This window comes from Melanotaenia boesemani, chromosome 6 (genome assembly GCF_017639745.1).
Source record: "Melanotaenia boesemani isolate fMelBoe1 chromosome 6, fMelBoe1.pri, whole genome shotgun sequence".
NCBI classification, from domain to species: domain Eukaryota; kingdom Metazoa; phylum Chordata; class Actinopteri; order Atheriniformes; family Melanotaeniidae; genus Melanotaenia; species Melanotaenia boesemani.
In genome coordinates, this window is record NC_055687.1 from 26348987 (window position 1) to 26373768 (window position 24782).

Below are 24782 nucleotides of genomic sequence, written 5' to 3' on the forward strand. Positions count from 1 at the left end.
TGACCTGAGGAACTGGCTGAATGTGTTAATTCAGTCATTTGTTAAGAGTTTTTTTTAGTTCCCCTGTTCTATAGACTCTCACCATCAAATGTAACATAAACTAGATTTCATCTGAATTCAAACATTATTCATCTGACTGTGTCCCCCTGAAATGAAGAGGGGGAAAAACATAGAGGTATGGAAATGTATTTTAAAATGCATCGTAATCTGGATGTGAATAATTCTGCATCCATTCACTCACAGAATGTAACCAAGTTTGGAGCCTTCATAGTGCACAATCATTAATCAGTGGTTTTATGACACTTACTGCAGTAAACAATTAAATTGCACAGCTTTTTTGCTATATATGGATTATAAAATCATGACATTTATTCCTTTTGAGCTCTGTATATAAACAGATAAATATCTGCTTGCATATATATATATGTAAAATTATGGCATTAACACTTTCAGCCCAGTCAGAAGCTGGTCTGTTGTCTACGCCTTATCTGGGTCATGGTTTTATCTCTGCCCCTTGTACTCAAAGTTAGCAGATAAAGTTCAGCCAAAATGAGATTAAAAGTTCTGACTTTGCCTTCACATCTTAAAGAGACAGAAAATTTGCTTGAGGTACTTTGTGTGTTTGTGCGTGTATAACTTACATAAATTTTGTTAGTTAAATGAGGCTTTCTGATGTCTGTTGTTCTTGAAGTTAAAGGAAAGATAAATGTTCTCTACATCTGCTTAATTTTTAATGATGCAAATGTTGTGTGAAACTCTTTAGTCGGCTAATTCTAGAAAAACCGAAGAACAGGATACCAATATGTGTGCAACCACATGCAAAAAACAGCTCCAGGAATGTACATAAAATTGTCACTGTGCCATCAAAAAGAGTCATAAACAAAGATTTTTAAGCTCACAAAGTTACATAGTGCTACTTAAAAGAAATGTTTTGGTCCTTGGTGTATGGTTATTCATAGCTGCTGTAGTTCTGATTGAATGTCCAGATTTCCATGAGACCTTTTACCGTACATCAAATCTAAGGCTATAAAACAGAGCCATGTAAATATGTTCCAGTGTGTGTTGGAACTCCCTTTTAAACTTGTCGTTTTGATGGATTTTTTTCTTTTTGTGTTTCATAACTTGAGGGCTTGAAAGTTTTAATTCCTTGGTTGAGTTTTATTTATTTATTTACTTATTTATTTTCTATGTTTTTGCCAACTTTTTAAGTGGGTACTGGAACTACAATATATCTACACATCCAAACACCCACATGCACTCGCTGTTTACAAACTATTCAGCTCAAACAGATGTACTTTGACTGAATGAGAAAACCCATTCACTGTGAATTTCCAGTTATAAATGATTTTTTTCCCCTCGATTAAGCTGCAGCAGCAATGCAAAACAGATTCAAGCCAAGATAACATTCATGGTAAACTGGAAGAGTTGCTTCTCCTTTCAGTTGTATAACTATGACTGGTGGAAGCAAAGCTGTGTATATGCAAGTCAAAATAAGTCTGAGGAGATCAAATGAGCGATGAGATATAAGATTGCAGGACAGTTTATTCAGACATGGCTTTATTACAGAGTTTGTGCATCTTGGGCCTTCATCTTATCAATTCATCTGAAGGAGACACAAAGCTGCTGCTGAAATCAGAGACTCTGAATGCCAAAAAATATCAAACATTCTGTAAACAAGCAGTAAAACTTTCCAAATCACCAAATGTTGGATCGCTGGGTAAACAAGCACATTTGCCCTGGTAGAGCTTGAGTTAACTAGACTGTTATGTCTCAGGCTACATATTAGCAAAATTGTGCTAATATTTTCTGTAACTTTCCAGTTATTCTTAGTTACACAAGCATTTGATAAACTTGTACTTTTGCAGTGTGGTTTACTTTGTATCTGGGGTTGGAAGTTTTCACAAAATTGTGCCACCTTATCAATGGAGTTGAGTTCATGGCCACTGAGTTAACAAAAATGAGTCAGTGATGTCTGCTAATATTTAGTCAGCAGGCGTGCGCCATCATTCACCATTCCTAGTCAACTGGAAGGCAGCAATGTTAAATATGTCAACATATGGATAGTTGTGTGTGTTTTTCTTAATAGTTTGGCTAAAATAGTTTTAATTAGTTGATGTCATGTAATGTAAACTGTATATTGATTTGCAATGTCTAACATACAATTTACAACAGTGACTATGTAGGAATTGCGGCTAGATGAGCTATTGTACCTTTAGAAGGTGGTAAAATAAGCTGTGAGAATAAAGGTGAGCCCTTCTGCGTAAACAGCTTGCTGCTATTGATTAAAGAACTTCTAGGAATAACTCATTAATCTGTATTCTGTATGCCTGGGATAAACCCCAGACTCCAACTCTTCCCCTGTGTGATCACATATCAGCTGAATAAAAAGCATGAGATCAAAGTGAATAACACATGGATGAAGGGATTTATGTAGTTCAAAAAGATTTAAACAAGGGCAGCTTGTATAAACGCAAATGCAGTTGGTAAAATATAATACATTAAAAGTGAATTTTGTAGTTCAAAATGAACCTAGTCCTGAATTATTGACTTTGCCCAAATCAGAAAATCTGAGTGTATTTCCTCTTAATAGAAAATTAAAAACTCCTGTTAGATAAGCTGTGATTTGCCTTTAAATATTTTTCGTGAAAACAGTCTTTTAGCACCATTTTAACCTTGTCTAGCTTCTCTAAAGTGTGTGTGGGGCAACTTGCTGCTTAGATACCCTAATAATAGATTGGGGCTCCTCAGTGTGATTTCCAGCCTTATCAATCATTTTCCCTAAATCTTTTAATGGATTTCTTCAGGGCTCAAAATTCATTGCAGAGTTTGCAGGTATTGCAGATTATTTCACATCCTACACATTTTTAACTTTTAATGCAGGGAAGTCTTGCGTCCTTAGGGCCAGAGAGAATGAACAAGAATGCTGCAAGACAGACAGACGTCTGACCAGAAGAGCACACTTGGCCTGTCCATTGTCCACCTCTGTGCAAGGCTATGAGCTCCTGTTGCTGTTAGAGCATCTCTCCGTAACACATTTATACATACAGTCTGAAGTGACATGAAGTTTGAACTTTTTTTCTTTCCTTTTAGTCACAGCACACACTGTTATTTAAAACAAGCATCTCTATTTACAGAAATGTAAACAATTAAAAATGTTTAAATAAAATATAATGGCCAACAAAAAATATTCCATGAATGTTAAAAAAAAGTTTAAAAGTTATATGTATAGTAAAACAAAAGAGGTTTAACTCACAGAAGAGAAATTATGAATGATGAGATGTTTCATGGCACAAACCGTTGTGTTCATATAATCAGTCACATCGGCCAAAAAAAGGCTAATTTAGACTAATGCAGAATTCATAAATGACCACAAAGTGAAGAGAACAGGAATGACAACAAAAATGCCAAACTGTGTATAGTTCAGAGAAAGTGACAAATAAAATCAAAGGTAAGAACAGGACAGTGTAATGTCTGTAGAAGGTCCTCCTTCCTGAGCTGTAATTTGTTCTGTGCTGCACATGGTTAAATCTCAACTAAGAAAGATTACTCTTAAATTCTTTATTTCTTTGCTAATGCAATTTTTTATTAAGAAAATACTTTTCCAAAGGAAAATACCAGATTCCCAGTAAAACAAACAAAAAAAAACAAAAGCTGATTCTTGCTCTGCACCAAGGGGGCGAGTAAACCACAAAATATTGTTATGAATCAATTTCTGTTGCTCCTTTCGAGCCAAATGTCTCCAGTCATAGCATTTAACCTGAGCCTGACCTCCTCGTATGGCGTAGCTCTGACATAGATCTCAGCCTTTTTATTACCCCCCTCTCCCCTTTTGTTCAAATCTCAACCTTTAGACCTTTGTGTCTGCCCTGCTTTCAGGGCCTTAACCTAGTCTCTGGCCTTCCACTGACCCCTTTTAAAAAGCTGAACCCTCAACCCCTTGACTCCTATTTAGAGCTCCTTTCAACTTCATCCATATGAAAGGGCTCTTGTATGCTCCTTGTCAAAACTTGGCCTAGCCTTAGTCCTGTTTTGACCCCTCTTTAAGAACTTAAGCAACACGTGTGCATTAGTGTGCATGCGCCTCTGTGTTTATGTGTGTGTGGCAAACGGTGTGAGGGTGACTGAGCTGCAGGATGAGTAATTGTAAGGGCAAAGGTAAAAGAAAGGGAAACATCTGTGATTTTTTTTATTTTTCTCAGATGATAAAAAAAGAGAAACATGACCTTTTTGTGTCCAGTTTTGTAGTCTAATAAACTGATAACCATATGCTGATTTAGACCAGTGGTTCTCAAACTGGGAGATGCAAGATATTTTCAGAGGGTCACCAGATAACTGTAAAAAAAAACATATAGCCTACATTTATAAAAAAAAAAGTCTTTTTTATCATGGCTGTCAAAATGAAACCAATAATGAAGAGTTTGATTTAGCACCATAAACAACAACAAACAACAAAGTTAGGACACATGCCATATTAAAAATCTGAATGTGACATTTTTGCCACTAGAGAAACTGATTTGGGGCATGTAGGTGCCTTGTCATAATAATGTACCATCAAAAATTATTTTTTTCTCCTTATTTATGAAGATTCTGACAGTTTTCCAGCCTCACATTTAGAAGATGCTGCAAGACGGCCCATTTGCTACATCACACAATTAATCACAAAGTCGTTGCGTGAGGGTGGGGGTCATGGACACCAACGTCATCTTAGGGGTCGTGGCTCAAAAAGTTCGAGAATCACTGATTCAGACAACTGATATATTAAAAGATAAGCTAAATGACTAAATCTGTAGGATTAAATTACCAAGTTTGCACTCTGCCAAGTGTCCATGTACGTTCTCTGTTGTTAAGACCAAGGTGAGTTCTAATACCTCCAAACAGCCATGAAAAACAGCAACATCAATATATGTTTTAAAGAAATGTCTACACCTTTTTCTCAAACTGTCCTGAATACACATACATCAACTCGGTGTCGTACCATCCCACTAACCAAACAGTATTTTCTAGCTGTTTGGGTGACTGGGTCACAGTCTGGTAGTCTGACCTGCAGATGGTGTGTGTCGATGACGGCCTTTGCGAAGTCATCGGGACAAATGATCTGATGCAGGGATTGTTTTATTATTTGCTTTTAATTTAGAAGCATGTTAGTCCAAGAAAAGCCAAAATCTTCTTTTCAGTCTGTGAAGACAGCTGGTGCTGAAGGCAGGAGAGAGACAGAACAATGCAGTGTAAGGACGGGAAGCAGCTGGGTTAGTTGGGACAGAGAAAGGGCTGATGGGCTGGTGGTAGTAAACAGAGTTAGTGCATCTATTCTTCGATTTAGTTGGAACATAGCTAAGACTGACAGAAAGGAATTCCACTTTAAGCTTAATTCTCACAGTGAGTAAATTATCTTTGACTTATTAAGTCTTATTAGTAAAGTTACTCTTTGAGTTGTTACTTTAAAACTGTATGTATTGTCTTGATAATGCACCAAAAATAGCGCAACAGTAGGCAATGTGTTGCAAAGAGACACCATCTGGACAAAAATACTCTAAAAATGTTCCAAATTCTTTTGAATGAAAGCTTTCGTTTTGGCTCCTGTATTTTATCTGTGTAAGTATTTGAGTATGAAGACAGCTTGTAAAAAAAAAAACAAAATCAATGTAAAATTATTACAAAATACAAATACAGAGCTACATGATTAGGACCAGTGATGGTTGATTCTGATGTTATGGCATAAAGCACCCAGAAAACTTGGTGGAACAACAACAAAACAATAAAGTGGAGCCCTGCCTGTATTGTCTGTCTCTGCTCTAAATGGGGCAGAACCAGAAACCACAACAGCTTTTATTACATCAACAGAGGAGGTCGACTGTCTTAAGACTCATAGACACAGTCAGCAGTGATGTTTTTGTGAACGCAGTAGTCCGCCCGGGTACGTTCTGTTCCCTCTCCTGCTGTGCTGGACGCCGCTCTACACATACAGTACACACACATGCACACACACACGCACAATAATATGTCATCTTCAGTAGCTGTAAGGGCCAGAAAGAAATCAAAGTAAAAAATGTTTGTGCTTACTAAACTCTGCCATGACTTTTGCTCTTGTTGGAACGTGTTAAGAGTGTGTAACAAAGGTCAAAACAGGACATTGTGGTTTAATATCCTAACTGCTTTGATCTGAAACCTTCCTGATCATGTTCACTCAATGTTTTGGGGAGGTAGAAAAGCCATGTACTCATGTTGTTTTCTTTTCTGCTGATTACTTCTGTTTTGGCTTTTGTCATGAAATATTTGGACTACAAAGGTTTCAGCTAAAGAAAATAATGATGATTTATATATAAATAAGATTTAACTTTATGATGTGGTAATGCATTTGTGTTCTTACTCCTGTAACAAAGTATCTAGCAGGGTAACGTGAGTTTTATTCTTTTTTTTCTTTTTGTGTTTTTTCTGTGCACCTCAGCAGGACAAGATAGACCGGTCCTCTAATCACAGACAGTCTGACCTCATTCGTCCAAGCTTCCAGCAGTCAGCCAACCAGAGTTCTCCAAATCATCAAGGTTGGTCTACACTTTCCAAAAACATGTTCTTGTCAGGGCTGATGTGTGTATTACTCTTTCTTATGTAAACTTCACGATAAGTGTTTAAGGATGTAGTTCGGACGCTCTGTTGACTTATTTTTGTTCATAAAAAAATAATATTGTGAAGGAATGTCTTGGAATCTATTTTGCTGCTGTAGATTGGTGATTGTGTGTTTTCTTTTTTCTGTATGGTATAGAGAGAGGGAGGGGTTGTTGCTGTTCATTGTCCTCTGCTGCACTAGTGGTGGGATGAGGGCTGTAATATATATTTGGGTCTCTTCCGCTGTAAACATTTAAGCTGTTCAAAGGGTGATCTGCATGGACGCAGGGTGCCATTATGATTACGCTGTCTATCTAATTGTGCCATACAGGGTTCATCCATGACAATCGGAGCATGAGATTTAAGCACAATATTGGCTCAGCATGGGAGGTAAGGGTGGGGAGTGTGTGAGGGCTCGACCAGTGAATGACAACGCTTGGCCGTGGCATGGGAAATAAATAGAGCAGAAATTACGTTTCAGGATCGGACCAGATCCAGAGAAGTTGGAGACAAAAAAAAAAAGAACTAATAAAAAATAAAACTTTATTTTAGCTATTTTTGCTTACATAATTAAATTCTGATTGGGCAGTCAGGGTTTATTCTTTTATTTTGCTTCCGTGCATCTGGTGTTATGTGTTAAGTAATAGATTATCCTTGCTGAAAAGTTTATCAATGCACCAACACTATAGCAGGTAGAATTTGTAGCTGGTGGCTTTGTTGAAGTCATGACAGCTTGTTGATAATCACCCTGTATCTGCTGAGGCCCTGGAAAAAAAAGCAATGTGCAGCAGCCGGCCTGGGCCGACCACCTAAGCACTGTGTTTTCAAATAAAGTCTGCAAAAGTGTGTGTCTGCTTGCTGTCACTGAGGTGTACCCTTCTGGCGTTTCCAAGTTGCTACACAGGATATTCTCCCTTGGGCAGCACTTGGCAGCAACATAAAAAAAAAAAAGTTATCTGCCACGACTGGTTGGGGCGATACAAGAGCAGAAAGGGAAAATATGTACTTTAATTTAGGTCCTGTTATCTTCTGCAGTTGGGGTAAATAAAGGCCCTGGTTACTATTTTGGGAAATATAGTCATGCCTAGTGGTGAGTAGAGGTTGGGCCTATAGCAACATACTGCACCTATAAGTGATGCTTCAGGGTACTGTTGCATCTTTTCAATTGACTTATACAATGCCACATTATTTAAAAACAGAGTTGCATTGATTTTTCATTTTCATCAGATTCTTTTATTGATGATGGGATATTCTCAATTGGGTTATGGTCTGGACATTTTCGACTTTTCTGAGTCAGTGGTACATCTTTCTAACAAGAAATTACATAAATTCAGCCTAGAAGGAAATTAATGGACGGATTTTTCTAAATCATTTGCCCCTGGTTTTTGTGTATGACTGAGCAGCTTTAAGCAGGCCAGTGAAGACAAAGAAAATGAGCATTTTAACACTTACTACTGACTATAAATAAGGCAAAGGTGTAGATATTGTCTATCCAGGTCGAGCATGTGCTGTTTTTCTCTTTGTATGGAGGAAGAACATGTCATTCTGATGATCGGAGACAAGTATTTAGGGTCTTACTCAAGTTTGCATGGTGAGTTTATATTTGACAGGTGTGAGAAAACTCAAGAGACATCCTTCATGCATTAGTTAAAGGACATATCCCGGTCAAACCTAACTCCAGTGGAATGAAAATATCTGTGGTCGGAGTTGACAAGTGTGACAGGCAGTCATGGATGAAAGGATGTGTTCACAGGCAGGGGGTATTCTCCAGGCTTGGCAGACTTTCCATTTTCAATTGTTTCTACGACACTGAACTGTGATACTGGAATATTTCCGCTTTCCAAATGCATTTTCTTAAATGCCTTTTGAAGTGCTCAAGAAGAAGAAATCTTGAAATCAAATATGTGAATTATCTAGTAGTTTTACTGATCAGTCTCAGAATATCATGTACTAAGATATCTGTGTGAGATAAGACAGTCACATTCTGTTCTTTACTGCGGCGGAGTGACTAATAATGTCAAAGACCTTTGTGTGAGTTAGGAATCATGACCCAATAAGGCTATAACACTAGAATGGTTGGAACTATTGGTTTGTGCAAGACTGAGAGAGACTTTATCATGGCAGAGATAGAGGGAGAGACTCTTTGATAAGTGGATTGGTAGAGCTGGGGATTCTCCACACACACCCCAAGAAAACATCAACTCAGCAGTTTATGGGGACACCCCACCCCCCACATACTGTACACCACCACCTCTGTATATAAACAGAGCCTACAGTGGGTGTTGAGCTACAAAGAGGCTCTGTTATCAGGGTTGACACTTTCAATTTATTTTACCCAAAATATTAAAAAATAAAGTAAGATTTTTCCAAAGTTCACCTCAAGTATGTCTCTATCCCTGCCTGTTTACTCCCACCTCTCCTTTCCTTTATTCCCGTGTCTGTTCTCCCATCCTCTCTCCCCATGGTTCCCTTTGACCCTCCCACATTCTCCCGCCCCGTCAGAAGGCTTGGCCTGCGGTGGGTGTGTGTGCTGTCACCAGAGGTATTGTACTCACCAGTGCTGAGCCACGCTTTACACTGTATTTGCTCTGGCTATACTCCCACTGATCCCTTTGAATGGAAACCCCTCGGCTGGGCTTGTATTCATAGGCAGTTGATCCCCCTTGTGTATCTCCTGTGTGTGTGTATGTGTGTGTGTGTTTAATTGGTGTACTGCATATGTATACCCCTTACATTCCCCTCTTTCTGCTGGGAACCTGCCCCTCCTTTTTGTTTTGAGTTAGAGCAAACGGATCGAATAAAATGCATGGACTTCATTCCTGGGTTTAGGAGAGTCATATGGTTTTCCCATTAGTACAATAATCTTGTTTTAGCCATGTTTCACACAGTAATGACTGCAACTATTCAAAACATCTTTAATGCAGATTTTTTTCAGAATTTAGCTAGCCAGAGTTTATTTGGCATAACTAAACGGTGCATGAACTGACCAGCTCAGCTGTTGTCAGCTAAACAAAAAAAGCACAGTCTGAAGTCACATCCGCATCACTCCGGAGTCTTTAAGATGATAGGATTCAGGATAATCACACTTCTTACAGGAAAGGATTTATTTCAAGGAAGGATTTACTGATGAGGTGTTTGTTTCCTGTGCTTATATCCATTTACCATGCAGTTCGCTTCTCTTTTCTATTTGATGAAGCTCTATAAGTGTTAATACTCTGTTCACACCTGTATTATTTGATGTCAGTGACTTTTTTTTATTTTCTTAGATAAACCCTCTTTCGGGTGGATGCAGCTATGACAAAACTCTTGCCATCTCCTTGCAGTTTTTCAGTGTTGCTGCTCTCTCCCGCTCTGTTTTGTTGTATAAACTTTCCATTATTGGATGTGGTGTGAAGTGAAAGTTCAGTTAACTCTGAACTTTTATCCTGTTGTTTTAGATCTGTGCTACATGCTTCACTGACGCTCATTGTGAGTTTACAGGGTAGCGATGCTTGTAATGTTAGGTAAGATTCATCAACAATTGCTAACTGTCAACATCAGCAGCTCTGTCTACGTGTGTCACAGTGTGCGCTGTTAGGATCTTTACAATGGTTGGAATATTGTAAAAGCAGACATGCTTTGTCCTCTCTTGTGCCATCCAAACCATGAATTCTGACCTTCCTGCAAAGCAAAGTAATGATTATGGGTTCCACTCTAATCCATATCTTTGTTTTAAACCTTGTGCATGTCTACATGCTGTCAGTGTTAGCAGTCAGTCTTTCTTACACCAGGCAGAATGACTCAGCCTTTGTTTACTGGATTGCAACATGCACCGGTGATTACGATCCTATGACTGATAATGACGCACAGATGTTACATCTGTACGTAACATTTGTTTAGTGTTGCGTTTCTCTGTATGACAACAGAACAGTGGAACCAGTTGATCAGAACTTATTTTCTCTCTTTTCAGCTTGAGGCTACACGTGTCACCTAGCAAGAATGATAGATGATGAGCTGTTGATGTGTACCGGGCTAAAATAAATAAAAACAAAAAAAAAAGGAAATTTTGCTCACTTTTGATGCATTACCTAGTTTGATTTCAGGGCATTCATCAGGATAGAGTTTGGTAAAAGAAAAAAAAATCTTATATATATATATATATATATATATATATATATATATATATATATATATATATATATATAATATGTATAGATAGATAGATAGATAGATAGATAGATAGATAGATAGATACTATTTTTTTTTTTTTTTTTTTTACCAGTGCTGAATGCAAGTTATATTACTCTGTTCTGTGTTGCGGGTGTCTAACTCTGTTCTTAGCCTTTTGTCTGGCCTTGTATGCACCATGTGTCCTGCGGTATATAGCTCTTTAGCTCTCCAGGCTACCTGTAAGTAGCTGCTCCAGCTTACCTGTCACTATTAATACCTCCAGATTAACCACCAGTGATTCACAGGCACCTGTGATACGGCTACCTGACACGTTTTCAGGAAAAGCTCCTCAAAGGACGACACTTAAATTGTAACTGGTAGCAGAGCCACGCTGCTGCATGAAAGAATACTTACTAGCCTGCAGTCTTGCAGCTTCTACTGTTGCTGTTCCCACAGGCACATTTTTTTCTGATTTAAAAAAACAGAAAGAAAGAAAACTGGTTTATCTCCACAGGGGGACTTATTCCTTTCCAGGCTGGGGAGCTCACTTTGAAGCCCCTCAGCCCCCTTTTAAAACTTTACATCAATCAAATAGCTGTTTGTGTTTCCAAAGTCAGCTTTTTGCTGAGCCGTGGGACTATCAGCTGCTTTAGTGTGGCATGACACTTGCATCACCTTGCATGATCCAACTGTCAGCTGTCCTGCTCCCATGAGCTGTGGAGGTGCTTCATGAGTCATTCGTGGCACATTTTAAGCCCTGGAATTCTGACTTGCAGGCATGCACAATAAAAGTTAAAATAGCACACTTAATATGTTCTCATTTAGCCAGTCATCTGGGTTAGACTGTTATTTGGTTTTAACTGGAGATTTTTTAGATGCTAAAGAGGTTAATGTGAATGTAAGATTAGTGCTGCTGGTTTTTCATCCATTATTAAGAACATGGCTTTCTTATTTGCTTGTTAAAGTAGGAAAAATTAATTTCTGGTATCATAATAGAATAAAAAAATAAAAAAGGACATTCTGCAAAAATAGTTCTCTGTTCTGCGGGGTTGGTTCTCAGGTTATATCCTCATGCTTATCAAACATTAGCATCTTCTGTTACTGATGTCCTTACTTGCAGTCATTTAATGCCATGTCCTGCTGTGTGTTGGGGCTTCACCTGTTTGAAGGCCCCTGTCTCAGACAGCTAGAGCTTGTCTCCCCCTAGTGGTGCATTTGTATGCAGCAGTATAGTTGTGAGCTGTGCGGATAGAGATTTGAAGTAGAAGTTGTGAGGCGTTATTTTTTTACAATAAAAAATTTGTTAGAACATTAATCAAAACTGCAGATTGTAATTTGAAAAAGAGCAAAGTTAGATACCCACTTTACCCAGATAATGAAACTTTCATTGCATGAAGCAATTAAATGACTCCCTTCAGCTGAGAATTTTTCTTGAATTTAAATGTGCCTAGAGGTTTTCCAAAGGGCTTTGAGAATAGTCTTCCTCTGAAAAGAGTTTCACTTCTTGCCTTTGCAAGACATTTAAAAGCTGAATGTTTGAAACAAGTGGTGAATTTAGAGCAGATACTGACTGTTATCCTGTGAACCCCAGTGGTGAAGAGTTGAAAAGTGTAATGGGCAGGTTGGGGCTTGTCCCTGATATCCCTGGAGATTAGGCTCACTGAGCAGGACCATGTACGCTGTCAAGACAATCTTTCTGATTAAGCACTGGTAAAACTGGTTGTGCTGTTGTGCACATGCATACACACAAATGGTAGAGACACTCAACTGGAGAGGAAAAGTCCCTCAGTATGTCCTGCCCTCTTCAGAGAAGAGTTGTTGACTTTTATTTATTTTTTTATCTGCCTGTCAGAGGATGATGTGGACTTGGAGGCCCTGGTGAATGACATGAACTCTTCGCTGGAGAGCCTGTACTCCACCTGCAGTGGTCAACAGACAGATTCAGCCCCACTACTGCACAATGGACAGACCTCTTCTTCACACCACCATCACGCGCAACACAACCAGCCACGGCAGCATTCACAGGTGTTAAGCCACGCCTCCCCAGAGCCGCCTTCCTCTTCGTCTTTGCCTGCGGACCCTCCTCATACTGGCCTCCGACGGTCACAGCCAATGCACATCCTCGCTGTCAGGTCAGTGTTTAATCCCACCATTTTTTCTTCTCAGTGATTTTATTTATTTTTTAATAACTGAGAGGAAATAGAGGAAAAGAATAAATAGAGGTCAGTACTGTTTTTAGTGTGTCCACAGCGCTGCAAACAGGGTTTATAAGCTGTTTCTTGCAGAAAGCCATGAATGCTAGCCAGTGATATTAAAACACTAGACAATGCTTATAAATAAAGTGCATAATGCTGTTAATGAATTCAGTTAAAACTATTGATTATAGACGCTGTGTTTACAAATGTGACTGAAAATATTACAACATGAAACATCAGGAAACTGGGCTCATGTTCCTTCACTGCTGTTTTAACTTCACATCCATGATGAAGCTCTGTTTTTATTGATTCTCTCTTGAGTAAAGCTGACAAGACTTTACACCAGCTGTGGATTTTAAAAACTGGAGTAACATTTACTTTGATTTGGTTGGTGTCCATAACTCCCACCCCCAGCCCAGTAAGCAGTTCTTTGCTCTGATCCAAATAAAACATGATGCTACTATAACAGTTTTTATTTTTATTTATTTATTTTGCTGGAACCAAAGACTTGGTGGTCCAATCAGAAAGAACTGGTTCTCAGTTAGGCATTGCTTCCAAACCAGATCTAAAACCACATTGGTTAAAAAAAAACAGACTACTGGAATAAGGTCAAGATTCTGACAGTGTTTTGTGATTTCTGTTCCGTTGCTGTTAGTCATTTAGTTGTAAAAATATAAAAATTCCCTCCAATCTGACAACCTGAGACCCTAAACACTGGAAAGCTGACTCAGGATTGCTCAGTTTTAATGATAAATTATACCCTATATCCTGACTGGTCTCCCAGCTTTGTTCTCAGAAACCCATCCTTTTGGTATGAGGCCACCATTACAGTGACTGACTTTAGTGTTGTGTTATGGTTTCCCACAGAACCTAATTTCACTGGAAATATTGATCAGATTGTTAAACTTTTTTTTGTTTCATGAGATTAGTGGATTTTGCTTTAGTGATTTTTTTAGTTTGAGTCATTTCTCTGCATGTCTGTCATGTCTTTCGGAGAGGAGGTGCTTATGTTTTGCTACATTAACATACAGGCCTAGTTGGTAATTTGCTACATTATGAAGGAGATCTTCAAATATTTGTAGTCTCAGCACATCACGATGCATCACTATGTGTTGCATCCTCAGTTTTCTTTATCACTGGACACTGCTACTTTCTTCATCAATAAATACAAGCAGTCAGATAATTATGAACTCCCTGTTTATTTATAATTATTTCAGTAATCAGTCTGAATCAGCAGGTCTTTCTGGCTAAAAGTTGCAGTGTCTGTTTGTGTCTCTTTCCTGCCCTCTCCAACTGGAGATGTCTGCCCTGAATTGATTTTTTTTTTTCATGTTAACTTAAAAAAAAAAAAAAATACAAAAAAACAAAAACAACAACACTGTTTCAGTTTGTCACCATATGTATAATTTGTAGATTGATGAGATATAACCACAAGGTATCAAATCCAGCCCCAAGTCCAAAAATTACAATTTGTACCAATTCCAAACATGTAAAATGTACATGGAAACAGAATGAGCCAATTGTAATGATTAGCAAATCCCATCAGACAATATTTTATTCCCAATAGAACATAAATAATATGCCAGATGTGAGCAACACATCTCAAAAATGTTGGAACATGGGCAACAAAAAGTTAAGAGTAAGTGGCACCAAAAAAAAGAAAGAAAGAAAGAACTAGATGAGCATTTGGTTATTTGGCAACAGGCCAATCTGCTACAAACGTCATCTAAAAATTGGGAAACAGTTTAAGAGAAATGCTCCTCAATGTGAAATTGCCAAGACTTTGAAGATCCCAACATTTATAGTGTATAACATCATCAAAAGATTCTGAATATCAGGGGGAATCTCTGTGTGCAGGGGTCAAGGCCAAAGATCAAATTTGGATTCTTGTGATCTTCAAGCTCTCAGACGGCCCTTTAAATATAGCCATGATTCAATCCACAAATGAAGGTTAAAGTTCTATCATGCAAAGAAGAAGCCATATGTGAATACAGTCGAGAAACGCTGCTGTTTTCTCTGGACCAAAACTCATTTAAAATGGAATGACTATTGGAGTTAACATTTAGTAATGTGAAAAAGAGCATCAAACCTCTTTCAGTAGTAAGGTTTAACCTATAATGAAACATCATGTTATTAAAAAAAAAAGCAGGAGAAGTGTATGAAAAACTAAACACAGCCCATGATTCAACAGCTTGTAGATCTAGTATAATTTTTGTATTATACTAGATCTACTTGTATATAAATAATTACCACATTGTTAACAGTTCATTGAGGATTATGACCATGTTTTTGTTTGTTTTTGTTTTAATGCTCAGCTCTCTTCAGACCCTGCCACAGCATTTCAGTCAGGCTGAGCTCTGGACTTTAACTGGATCATTGCAACATTTTGAATCTTTTCTTTATTTAGTCTTTTTGTTGTTGATTTGCTGTTGTGTTTGGGATCATTGTCCTGTTTGTTGCATGACCCAATTTCAGTTCAGTCTTTGGCTGATGGCTAAATTTACGTTAATATAAGCCTGTTGAGTGTGAGATGTAGCTCTCGGTTTGGGGAGATTAGCAACTGTCTTGACTGTTTTCCACTCATGAATAAATTTTCTCTGTGATAAGGATCCAGTTGCATATGTCTATGTAAGATATGAAGTCGTTTATATGGTGGACAAACTATGACATTATATGCTTTAATTTTGCTGGCCTTTATCTATATAAACAAATAAATGTTTTTAATAAGTTTATTTATGTTTTGTAAAAGAAAAGAAAAAAAATGATTAAAATCGGAAATCGGATTTGGTTATAAAAAATTTTATTTTTAGGCCACATTGCCCAATACGGAAGCGTGGAGCTGCCACCCAAATAAAAAAAAAAATCGGACCTTATCACGTTATAACGTGATACGTTTCACGTTATTACAATAAAGTATCACGTTATAACGTGATACGTTTCACGTTATTACAATAAAGTATCACGTTATAACGTGATACGTTTTACGTTTTTACAATAAACATATCACGTAATAACGTGATAAGGTCCGTTTTTTTTTTTATTTGGGTGACAGCTCCACGCTTCCGTAGCCCAGCACCGGTCTTTATATAAATAATTTGAATGTGTTGCCTAAACCTAAAAATATGACACATTAAAAAAAAATACCTGCAAGAAAACTGATCAAGTTATTGGAGGAAAATATTTACCAGGTTAATGATCAAATCTCGGTAAATAAGCATTTTAGGCCGTTGAAGAATGCACCAGTTGAAGAAATACAAATTGTACCTAAGCTGAACCTGTGGCAACAAAAGTAAGGCAACAAACTTAAGCTTAAACTTCTTTTGCCCTCATACTAGTTATGCAGAGCCACACACTCAAGCAAAGCTCAAACCCTTCTTTTTCTCCGCATTTAAGAGAAAGGTTTCACTGCATCACTATCTTCCCTCCACACCCTTTTAATAATTGGCAATAACATTTCTTTCCTGCCTCTAGTGTGTAACCTATGAATGACCCGTTCCTTCTTGTCACTCCCTCTTTGCCTCAGACCACACCAGCAGGGGGGAGAAGTAAAAATTCTCATTTGTTTCAGTTTATGTCTCTCACAATTTGAAGCTTGCAAATCCATATGCTCTTCACGGTTGTTATTGTCTGCATTTAAAGTAGGTGTGCTTTCGATTACACACACACACACACAAGCAGCAGAAGTATAAGTTTATGCATGCATTGCACACAAACAGGTTCAAAGCGCAGCTGCTGCCAGCTCCCATTTTTTGCCCTCAGACTATATGACAGAAACAGAGGAGGGATGATCAGGTAATGGAGTATTCTGTCTTATGAGCTTTCTCTCTCTCTTTCTCTCTCAAACACACACTCACACAGACGCAGGCCCTGAAGTTCTTATTATACAGGACTGACCTCTGAATAACCCTGCTCTCAAGCTCATATGGGACAACATCAAAAGGCCCGATCCCTTTTGAACTCACTGGGTTCTACAGAGAGACCGAGAGAAAGACGCTTCTAAAATGTTTTTTTTCTTTCTTCCAATCTGAAGTTTCACAAACTGACCTGCCCATTTTTAAAAAAATGATTAAACCCATCTGTCAAATCTCCATTTGAGGGCTTAGGCTACATTTGCTGGAGCCAAAAAAGCTTTAATGTGATGTCTTGATTCAGTATTGATGTGTGATAAATATTGCAAGAAATTAGCTGGCAGGCTGTGGGGCTCTGTGATTTCCACTTGCTTGGATCTTCATTATGGCCAGATCAGACGGAAACAGACATGAGGCAGAATACAGAGCGGCAGCGCTTTATTAATTCTAACCATCTCTCCAGCACTTATTTCACATGTGTCAGCAGCTCTTGTTTGAAACTTTTCCCATTTCACTTGTTAAAGAAGTTATTCCAGGTCACACCTTTGACTGTTCATTTCTGTTGCCTGAATAACCAGAAAATAAAAGGTAGTACTACAAATCATACACAGTACATCGAACCTCTCTCCCTGTTTCCGTTGTTCAGGAGGTTGCAAGAGGAGGAGCAGCAACTAAGGACATCATCGCTCCCGGCCATCCCCAACCCCTTCCCCGAGCTGTGCAGTCCAGCAAGCTCACCTGTGCTCAGTCCCGGGTCACTACCTCCTGGAGAACCTTCTTCAGGAAAATATGTAAGTAAATTACATAGTAACCCAAAATAAACATTTCCTGAAACAAGACTTTTAGGGGTAAAAAAAAAGGTGTTTTTGCTTTATTATCTTTGAGAGATCGTGTAAGCGGCTTCTCTCATTTAAGAACATGAACAAATTTAGGTTTTTTTTCTGGTATGTGGATCATAAATCAGCCATATTTAGTGGCCAGCTATATGTTTCACATAGAAAAGTGTTCTGCTCCACTCTTTCATCTTAGGCATGTTAATTTCTTGCATATGATGGTGCTGTATCGTGTTGCGGCTTTGTTCGTGAAAAAGGTAAAGAGTGAAGTAGCTGATTGTCTGTCTGTGTGTGTTTATGTACCAACACACATGACTTAATTTCTGCTAGCTCATTTGTATTTGTGTTTTCATGACAGAGATTTAGAGACCGGGCTAGTCTATTCCTGGAAGTCAGACCCCCTCCATCCTGGCTCTTAATGGTCTTCATATGGAAGCAGCCAATACTGGTTACGGCAACATACCAGTTTACAGTAATATGAGGGCAGACTATTTCTCATAAATAATCCCCCTGGCTACAATCTTAGCCCTTTCTTGTCACGACTTCTATGGCAAAAGATCATATGCTGCAATTCCAGTTATGTCAAGCCAAAACACAAGTCTGACTTTAATATGAGCTGCTCTGCTTTCTCCAACATCTGGTCATGACTTACTTGATTGATTGATAAACTTGCATCCAGTAAATACCTAAAGAGTTGGGAAGTCTTGGCTCTGAGTAACCATTAGTTCCATTAAAAAAAAAAATCGTAACATTAATGTTGGAATAAGCTGTGGAGACTTATGTTTCCTCTCTTTATGAGTGGGAGTGTTGTTTCTTTCTCTGTTGGAGTTTTTAAAGCTTGCATTACAAACTATATTCAACACTTCGTGTTTATTTAGGTTAAAGATTCATGTACAAAGTGGATGGGAGTTTTAGTCAGAAGCCGTTTTATTAGTGTGTGTGATTTACTCAGGTTTGGGTATGTTGTTGTTTTTTTTCACTCACAGACAGGTCATTAGGACTGGAGCAGAAATGTGGTGGAAGTGCAGGCAAATTTATCTCAGCAAAATGTCTTTAGAGTATGCTTGGAGCATACATACAGCCAAACAGGTGCTTGTTTGGAGCTACTCCATTGTATATTTTCATCCAAAATATCACAATTTATTTATTTATTAGACATGTTGCTTTTTATAAGGCCTAATAGAGTGCTAATTGAGTATTGACGTGATGATAACTGCACTAGATTTTCCTAACAGGGTGTTGGATCGTTTTACTGGCACCTCAGATGTGTCTTGCAGCACACAAGCTTGAATGTGTGTTTTTTCATTAAACATGTTTCATTAGATTATTGTTTCAGATTTTAATTATAGTTGTACTCTCTTTGTAATATCAGATTTTAAAAGGTTAAACATTAGTGGTAGGTTTTTCTTGGTAACCACTGAAGAAAAAGCCTTTTTATTTACTACATTTTAGATATACTAAACACCCTTTATTTCCCATTTCTCCAGGTATTAGAAAAACATTGACATAGAAAAAGAATGATTTCTCAGGGCTGTGTGTATGGTGAAGAAATTGTCGGATACCCACACGATTACATCCTTAATTGGAACCTTGTAAGCTTGTCATTTATATTGTAAACCAAGAATTCAAGCGAAGCATAAGAAAGAAGTAAATCCAAAACATGTCTGCAAGGTAAAATTTTCCTAGACAGAAGGGAAAACAGTTAAAGGTCAAAAAAGCCATGGAAATTTTAATTCTTTGTTTGTACTTAAAGTGCACACAAACTGTCTGATGTGGGTGTGCTTTACATCTGTTCATGCGTAGGCGTGTTTGTATTTTAGATGCATGTGTGTTTACACTTATGTTTGCCTCTCTGTGAGTTCTGCAAACTATTTCCAGCACAAAAACAATGGCAATGGAAAGTATGTCTCATTGTGTAGCTGGTGCTCAGTGGAAATTCAATTCAGCACCTTTCCAGAGAACACTTGCATGGAGCCATCTCATCACATGTGTGTCTACAGATCCAGTTCTTGAGGCTTGAGAAACAGCTGTAACACTGCTGCCTTTGCAGACTCATGTTATGCTTTGGAGTGGTTCAGATCCAGAAAGGATTAGCTGATTTGTTTTAGGTTTGACAAGAGGGACTGAGGGCAAGTAAATGATTGCGCCCACTCTCCAAGACCTTTAACCTTAATCATTTGAACCATATGTGCCTTGTTTTGTGGCAGTTTCTTCCCCCTGTCTGCCTTTATCTTGGACAGTCTTTGTCTGTTCTGTCTTACCGTCTCTCTGCCCTCCAAATATTGACTGCCAACCTGCTCTGTCTCTGTTTAAGTTTACTGAATTTTCCAACCTTCAGGCATTTTCTGACAGACTCTCATACTTGTTTCTTCTCCTCCTTACCTCATTCCTTGGCCTCTGTGAAGGAGGCATGAGGATGCAGAGCAGGGCTGTCAGGAGTCATTGGGCAAGCTGCTTGACATGGCCATATGATTCCCAGCTACCCACCCCCATCCCTGCCTTGCTTCAGTTCTCAGTCTTCCTCTCCCTTTCTTGCTGTCGTGGCCAAACACCCTCAATGAAGGGTGAATGTAATAGATGTATGTTACGTCCATTCAGTAAGAACCGTTGAGATAAAGAACAGTGTTGCAACGTGGCTGTTCATGAACAGGATTTTTTCCTTTTCTTTTTTCATAATCCCTGCAGTGTTTACAGGATTTAAGCATTGCTTTGTACTATATTGTACACATTACATCATAATTATTATATCAGGTTAGTTTCAGTGTTGTCATATTTAAGAGCATAAACCTGGGAAATTGCCATTTATTAGGACTGACAACAGTCCAGTGTGATATATGTGAAAATCAGCACAGATGAGCATTCACTTCTTGTTTCCGCTAAGATCACATAATTTTCTTTCATGTAATCTCAAAATTACAGATGTTGTCCCTTATACGTCCAAGCAGCCAAAAAGGCAGTTATTACATCCGTGCTACTTATTCTTAGAAGCTTGACCTGTATAATCTATGTTGTGCAATGGGAAAACTTCAGCAACACCTTTTTTTTTTTTTTCTTCAAAGTACTTGACAGTCTGTCCCCAGCAGTGTATTAGTGTGCTGTTGTGTTATGTACTTGTGTGTGCTCTGTTTTGGCCTAACTTCCCTCCTGGTTCTAGTGTGGGAACACAGATTTGATCACTGGAATGCAAGATTTTGTTGGATTTAGTGTACTTGGACTGGACGCCATGTAACTCACTTTGCTCTGTTGTATGGAAGGATCCCCACGCCCTGCCTCCACTTCTCTCGTCTGTTATTCATTATCTTCCTAATGGTTGGTCTCTTTCTGTGTCTTGAGCTGTGGCATATTATCTTTCTTTGCTTCTCTATCATCACCCTACATTTTCTGTCTTTACCTCAAACTTTTACTCAGTTAAGATTGCCTGTGATCATAGCTAGGCAGGAACAATTTGATTCTCTAGATGAATACTTATTTTCACATTATGAAATGAGAGTCCTAAAATAGTGCATGGTGCCAGACAAGCTGGGGAAGTGTGGTTGGCTCTAATAGCAAATTAGCTGTTGGTCCTCAGCGCCAGCATTCTTGCCAGTGGAAGTCTGGCTATCAAAAAAAAAAAAAAAAAAAAAATTGGCTGCTGCTTTCTGTAACATGAGGAAACTTATTCTCATCTGTCTTGCATCCCATCACAGTTAACAGCTTTGACCAAACAACGATTTGTTATTTCTTATCTGGAGACTCGAAGTATTTATGTTCAGGGTTATTTTAACATAACATTGATCGTAATCTAATTTAACTATTGCATTAATGTCTGTGTCCATATATGCCTATACAAAATAACAAATGTACTTCGCAAAATGGTAACAGCTGTCATTTCTGCAAGTATGTGTAGCATGTGATATTTCTCCTTTAATGTAGTTTCCCTTGTGTCTTTTTTTGTCTTCTCTTATCTGAACTGTATTCTTGCTCCACAGTATCCCTGAAAGGGATCATTAACATTTGCTCTAATGGTGTTTGTGGTGATCATTTTTCCATCTCATCTCACGTTTCCTCACCTCTCTTGCTCTGTGTTTCTACTTGACTTTGCCTCTAGTTGAGTCAGCCAGACTTCAAAGCTGTGGCAAATAGTTATCAAAAAAGCATTTTGTGAATGCTGTTGGTATCAAGTGTAGTGCACTGAATTATAATTAAAATGATGAATTCATGAGGATGGTATACCCTCCAACTTGTGGAAAACATTAATCTGATTTAAATTAATTGCTTTTTGTACCTCCAAATTAAGCACGACTGAAACTAGAACATGTTGAGTACGAAGATTAACACTGTCAACTTTTAAACTGTGAATATTGCTAGCTTGTTATGGCAGCCTAAACATTAAATATCTGTTGCTTTGCTTTTAGGATACTTTATTATAGTGCACCTTGCACACAGTATTTACTTATTTACTGAGTTTTTAACAGGGTCATATATACAGGAAGTTCACTTATAGGAAATAACATGTTTTTAGCATCATCTGGAGATTGATGATAAAATGAAGTGTTTGCATTCTGAGTAAATACTAATCCTTTTATGCATCAATTATTAAAATTGCAATTTTTTTCCCACTTTAAATGTTTTTAAGTAATGACATTTGAAGTTAAATTTTGCTTGCTAGTTGGCAGTGGGAGATTTTTTTTTATCAATCTGCTAACTAGCGAGTGTTTGTATCAGTGCTAGCTAGTTAGCCAACATCGACATTGAAAAATGTCTTGATCCACACACACTTGTTGGCCAAAAAGAGTGGGAGCACTGTGTAGTCTTACTACACAGTGAGACTACACTAAAATGTCTTGTCAAACTTAAGCCACTTTCAGACTTGCAAATGTCCCAGCACATTAGCTTCTGACTTCTGAGTCGACTTTGCCAGCTGTCTTGTAAGAAGTCTGTATTATCAGTATCGGTAAAGAATATTTAGTAGCAGCTTTGTAAACTATAAGTTCAGATTCACATGTACGCCTTTCAAGTGTTAATACTCTCACTTCAAAGTCAGTTTGAATGGAGTAATAGCTTGCATTACCAATTTGTATTCAGTGTCTGTTGCTCCACTTTGCTAGCATATGCTAGTTCAGTAAAAGTACACACTTTCCACAGCGGTTGGCTTTGTATCAAATGTAGGCAATGTAGTCTGGCCTGGTTTAAGTTTAGTCATTGAGTAAAGAATTATGTTTGACTCAGCCTTTGTTTTTACATTAGCCTTTGTAAAGCAGTTGCTTAATTAGGTCAAGCCACCACTGACATTCCTAATAAGAGCAGTGTATAGATGTTTGGAACTGGTAGAGACATTTTTCAAATATTTAAAAACATTCAAATGCATATTATTTTAACCCAAACAGTTTAAAATGTTGAAAGTGGGACAACACACTCATTTTCTTAAAGGTTGGGTATCAAGACCCACCTGTTCCCTTTCCATTGATTTGTTCATGTCCAATATTCCTAATTTTTAAATCTGTTTCAGTCTTCACAATCATTTCACAAATTCTTAATATTAAAATATTAATTAAAGTTGTTGTAACGACCAAAGTGACATCAATGCTCTGAATTGGCTTAAAGTGTTGACTGCAAAATCCAGTCTTAATCATTTAAGTAAGTAAAAATAGATTATTCTTAATTTTAACTAAATAGGTTTTATTCACTGACTACTTACAGCATTTAGTTGCTGAGAAGAAAGCATCAGCTTTTCTCATGAAACGCCTGATGTGTAAACAATGGGTATGAATTCATGCATCCATGCAGCAGTGAAACATTGCATTCTGTGTCTGCTGCCTTCCTGCATGTTGGAAATACTCTGGGTCAAGGGGCAGATTTTTCCACTGTAAAAGAATGGAATGCTGTCAATGGCCAAACTGTTGGCCTGGATGTGTGAGAACGACTGTGGCCATGTGCACAAGTCTGCATATTTTAATGTAGGGGTGTGCCTATTAGGCGTTTCTGTTCTGTGTGTAATGTGTGAGCGCTAGTCTTTACGAGCAGGAATACATAGGACTGTGCCTCTGTGAGTGTTTGACAGTATGTGTATGTGTGTTCTGCTTGTCATTGCAGTGCTGATTTGATCTGCTAGCCTGTGTGTGTTGAGATCAAAGGTGACACAGCACCAGAAAATCTGCTTGCACGCTTGCTTTTAAATAGATTTTGAAGTGGAACATGGAACACACACATACAGGCACTTGATAGTGTAATCACTGGCCAGTCATGTTTATGTTTGTAGTGTGCATGTGTGTGATTTGTACTGCATGTGCCACTTAGATTGTTTATGTCTTTGTGATTATTTGTAACCAGCAGGAATATAAATAATGTTCTTAAACAGGATTTTTTAAATTGGTTGTGCACATGTGCATGTATGTGTACATCCTTGATGCATGCGTCCCTAACAATTCTTCTTGTATTAATCCCATCTACGATTGCATCCTTTGTGGCACAGGTAGGAGAGCATACTAGCTTTAAATGAACCCTCTGTCACCATACACATCACTTTAATCTTTCTCACTCTCAGACGCCTACAAAAAACAATGTACACAAGATACATTGAGTGACTGATCAGATTTGCAGCATTCATTGCTATGAAATACAAATTGTTTGGCCGCTGTTGAACATATGCAACCTGGAGAAGAGCCAGGCAGGTTGTGGTTTAGTCTGGAACATCTCATGTGTCAGCACCATATTTATCACAAGCTGCTAAATGGAAACATGCCTCAACCTGCAAGCAAGAACTGCTACTGCCACAGTGCCACAGAGACAAACCAGCACAAACAGGCACAGATATACACATGGTTTAGTAATACGGTAACACTGGGATGATTAGTCTGAGTAAAGGCTTAGTTGAAATAAATAATACTTTGCAACTGGCAATGAGCAAAGCCAACTGAGAACAGAAGAGCATATCATAGCTTGTACAAGTACTATTGTTGTTATGTAAATGTTGTTTTTGCATTAGAGCAAAAAAATAAAAAGTGTGCTAGATGTGTTGCAAATCCCACCAGGGTTAAGACCATCTAAAAGGGCATATTTTACTGTTAATCCATGGAAAAGTTCATTTATCCAAATGACCTGCTGGATGATATTGGTTTAGTGTAACTGTGTTACTTGCTAAATTGTTTCATACTTCTAATAATAGAAAAGGGCAA

The 24782-nt window shown here is 38.1% G+C and overlaps 1 protein-coding gene across 3 annotated transcripts in view; it reads left to right on the plus strand.

The window, feature by feature from the left end:
• The window catches only part of LOC121642412 (growth factor receptor-bound protein 10-like), a 65882-nt gene that overhangs the window by 21910 nt on the left and 19190 nt on the right, over positions 1–24782 (plus strand). For 2 of the 3 annotated variants that reach the window (XM_041989145.1, XM_041989148.1), the window contains exons 3-5: positions 6446–6542; positions 12605–12884; positions 17442–17586. In XM_041989145.1, coding sequence (XP_041845079.1) covers positions 6446–6542; positions 12605–12884; positions 17442–17586 — 522 coding nt within the window. The remainder of the gene's footprint in view (positions 1–6445; positions 6543–12604; positions 12885–17441; positions 17587–24782) is intronic. The other variant, XM_041989147.1, reaches the window with a different exon arrangement.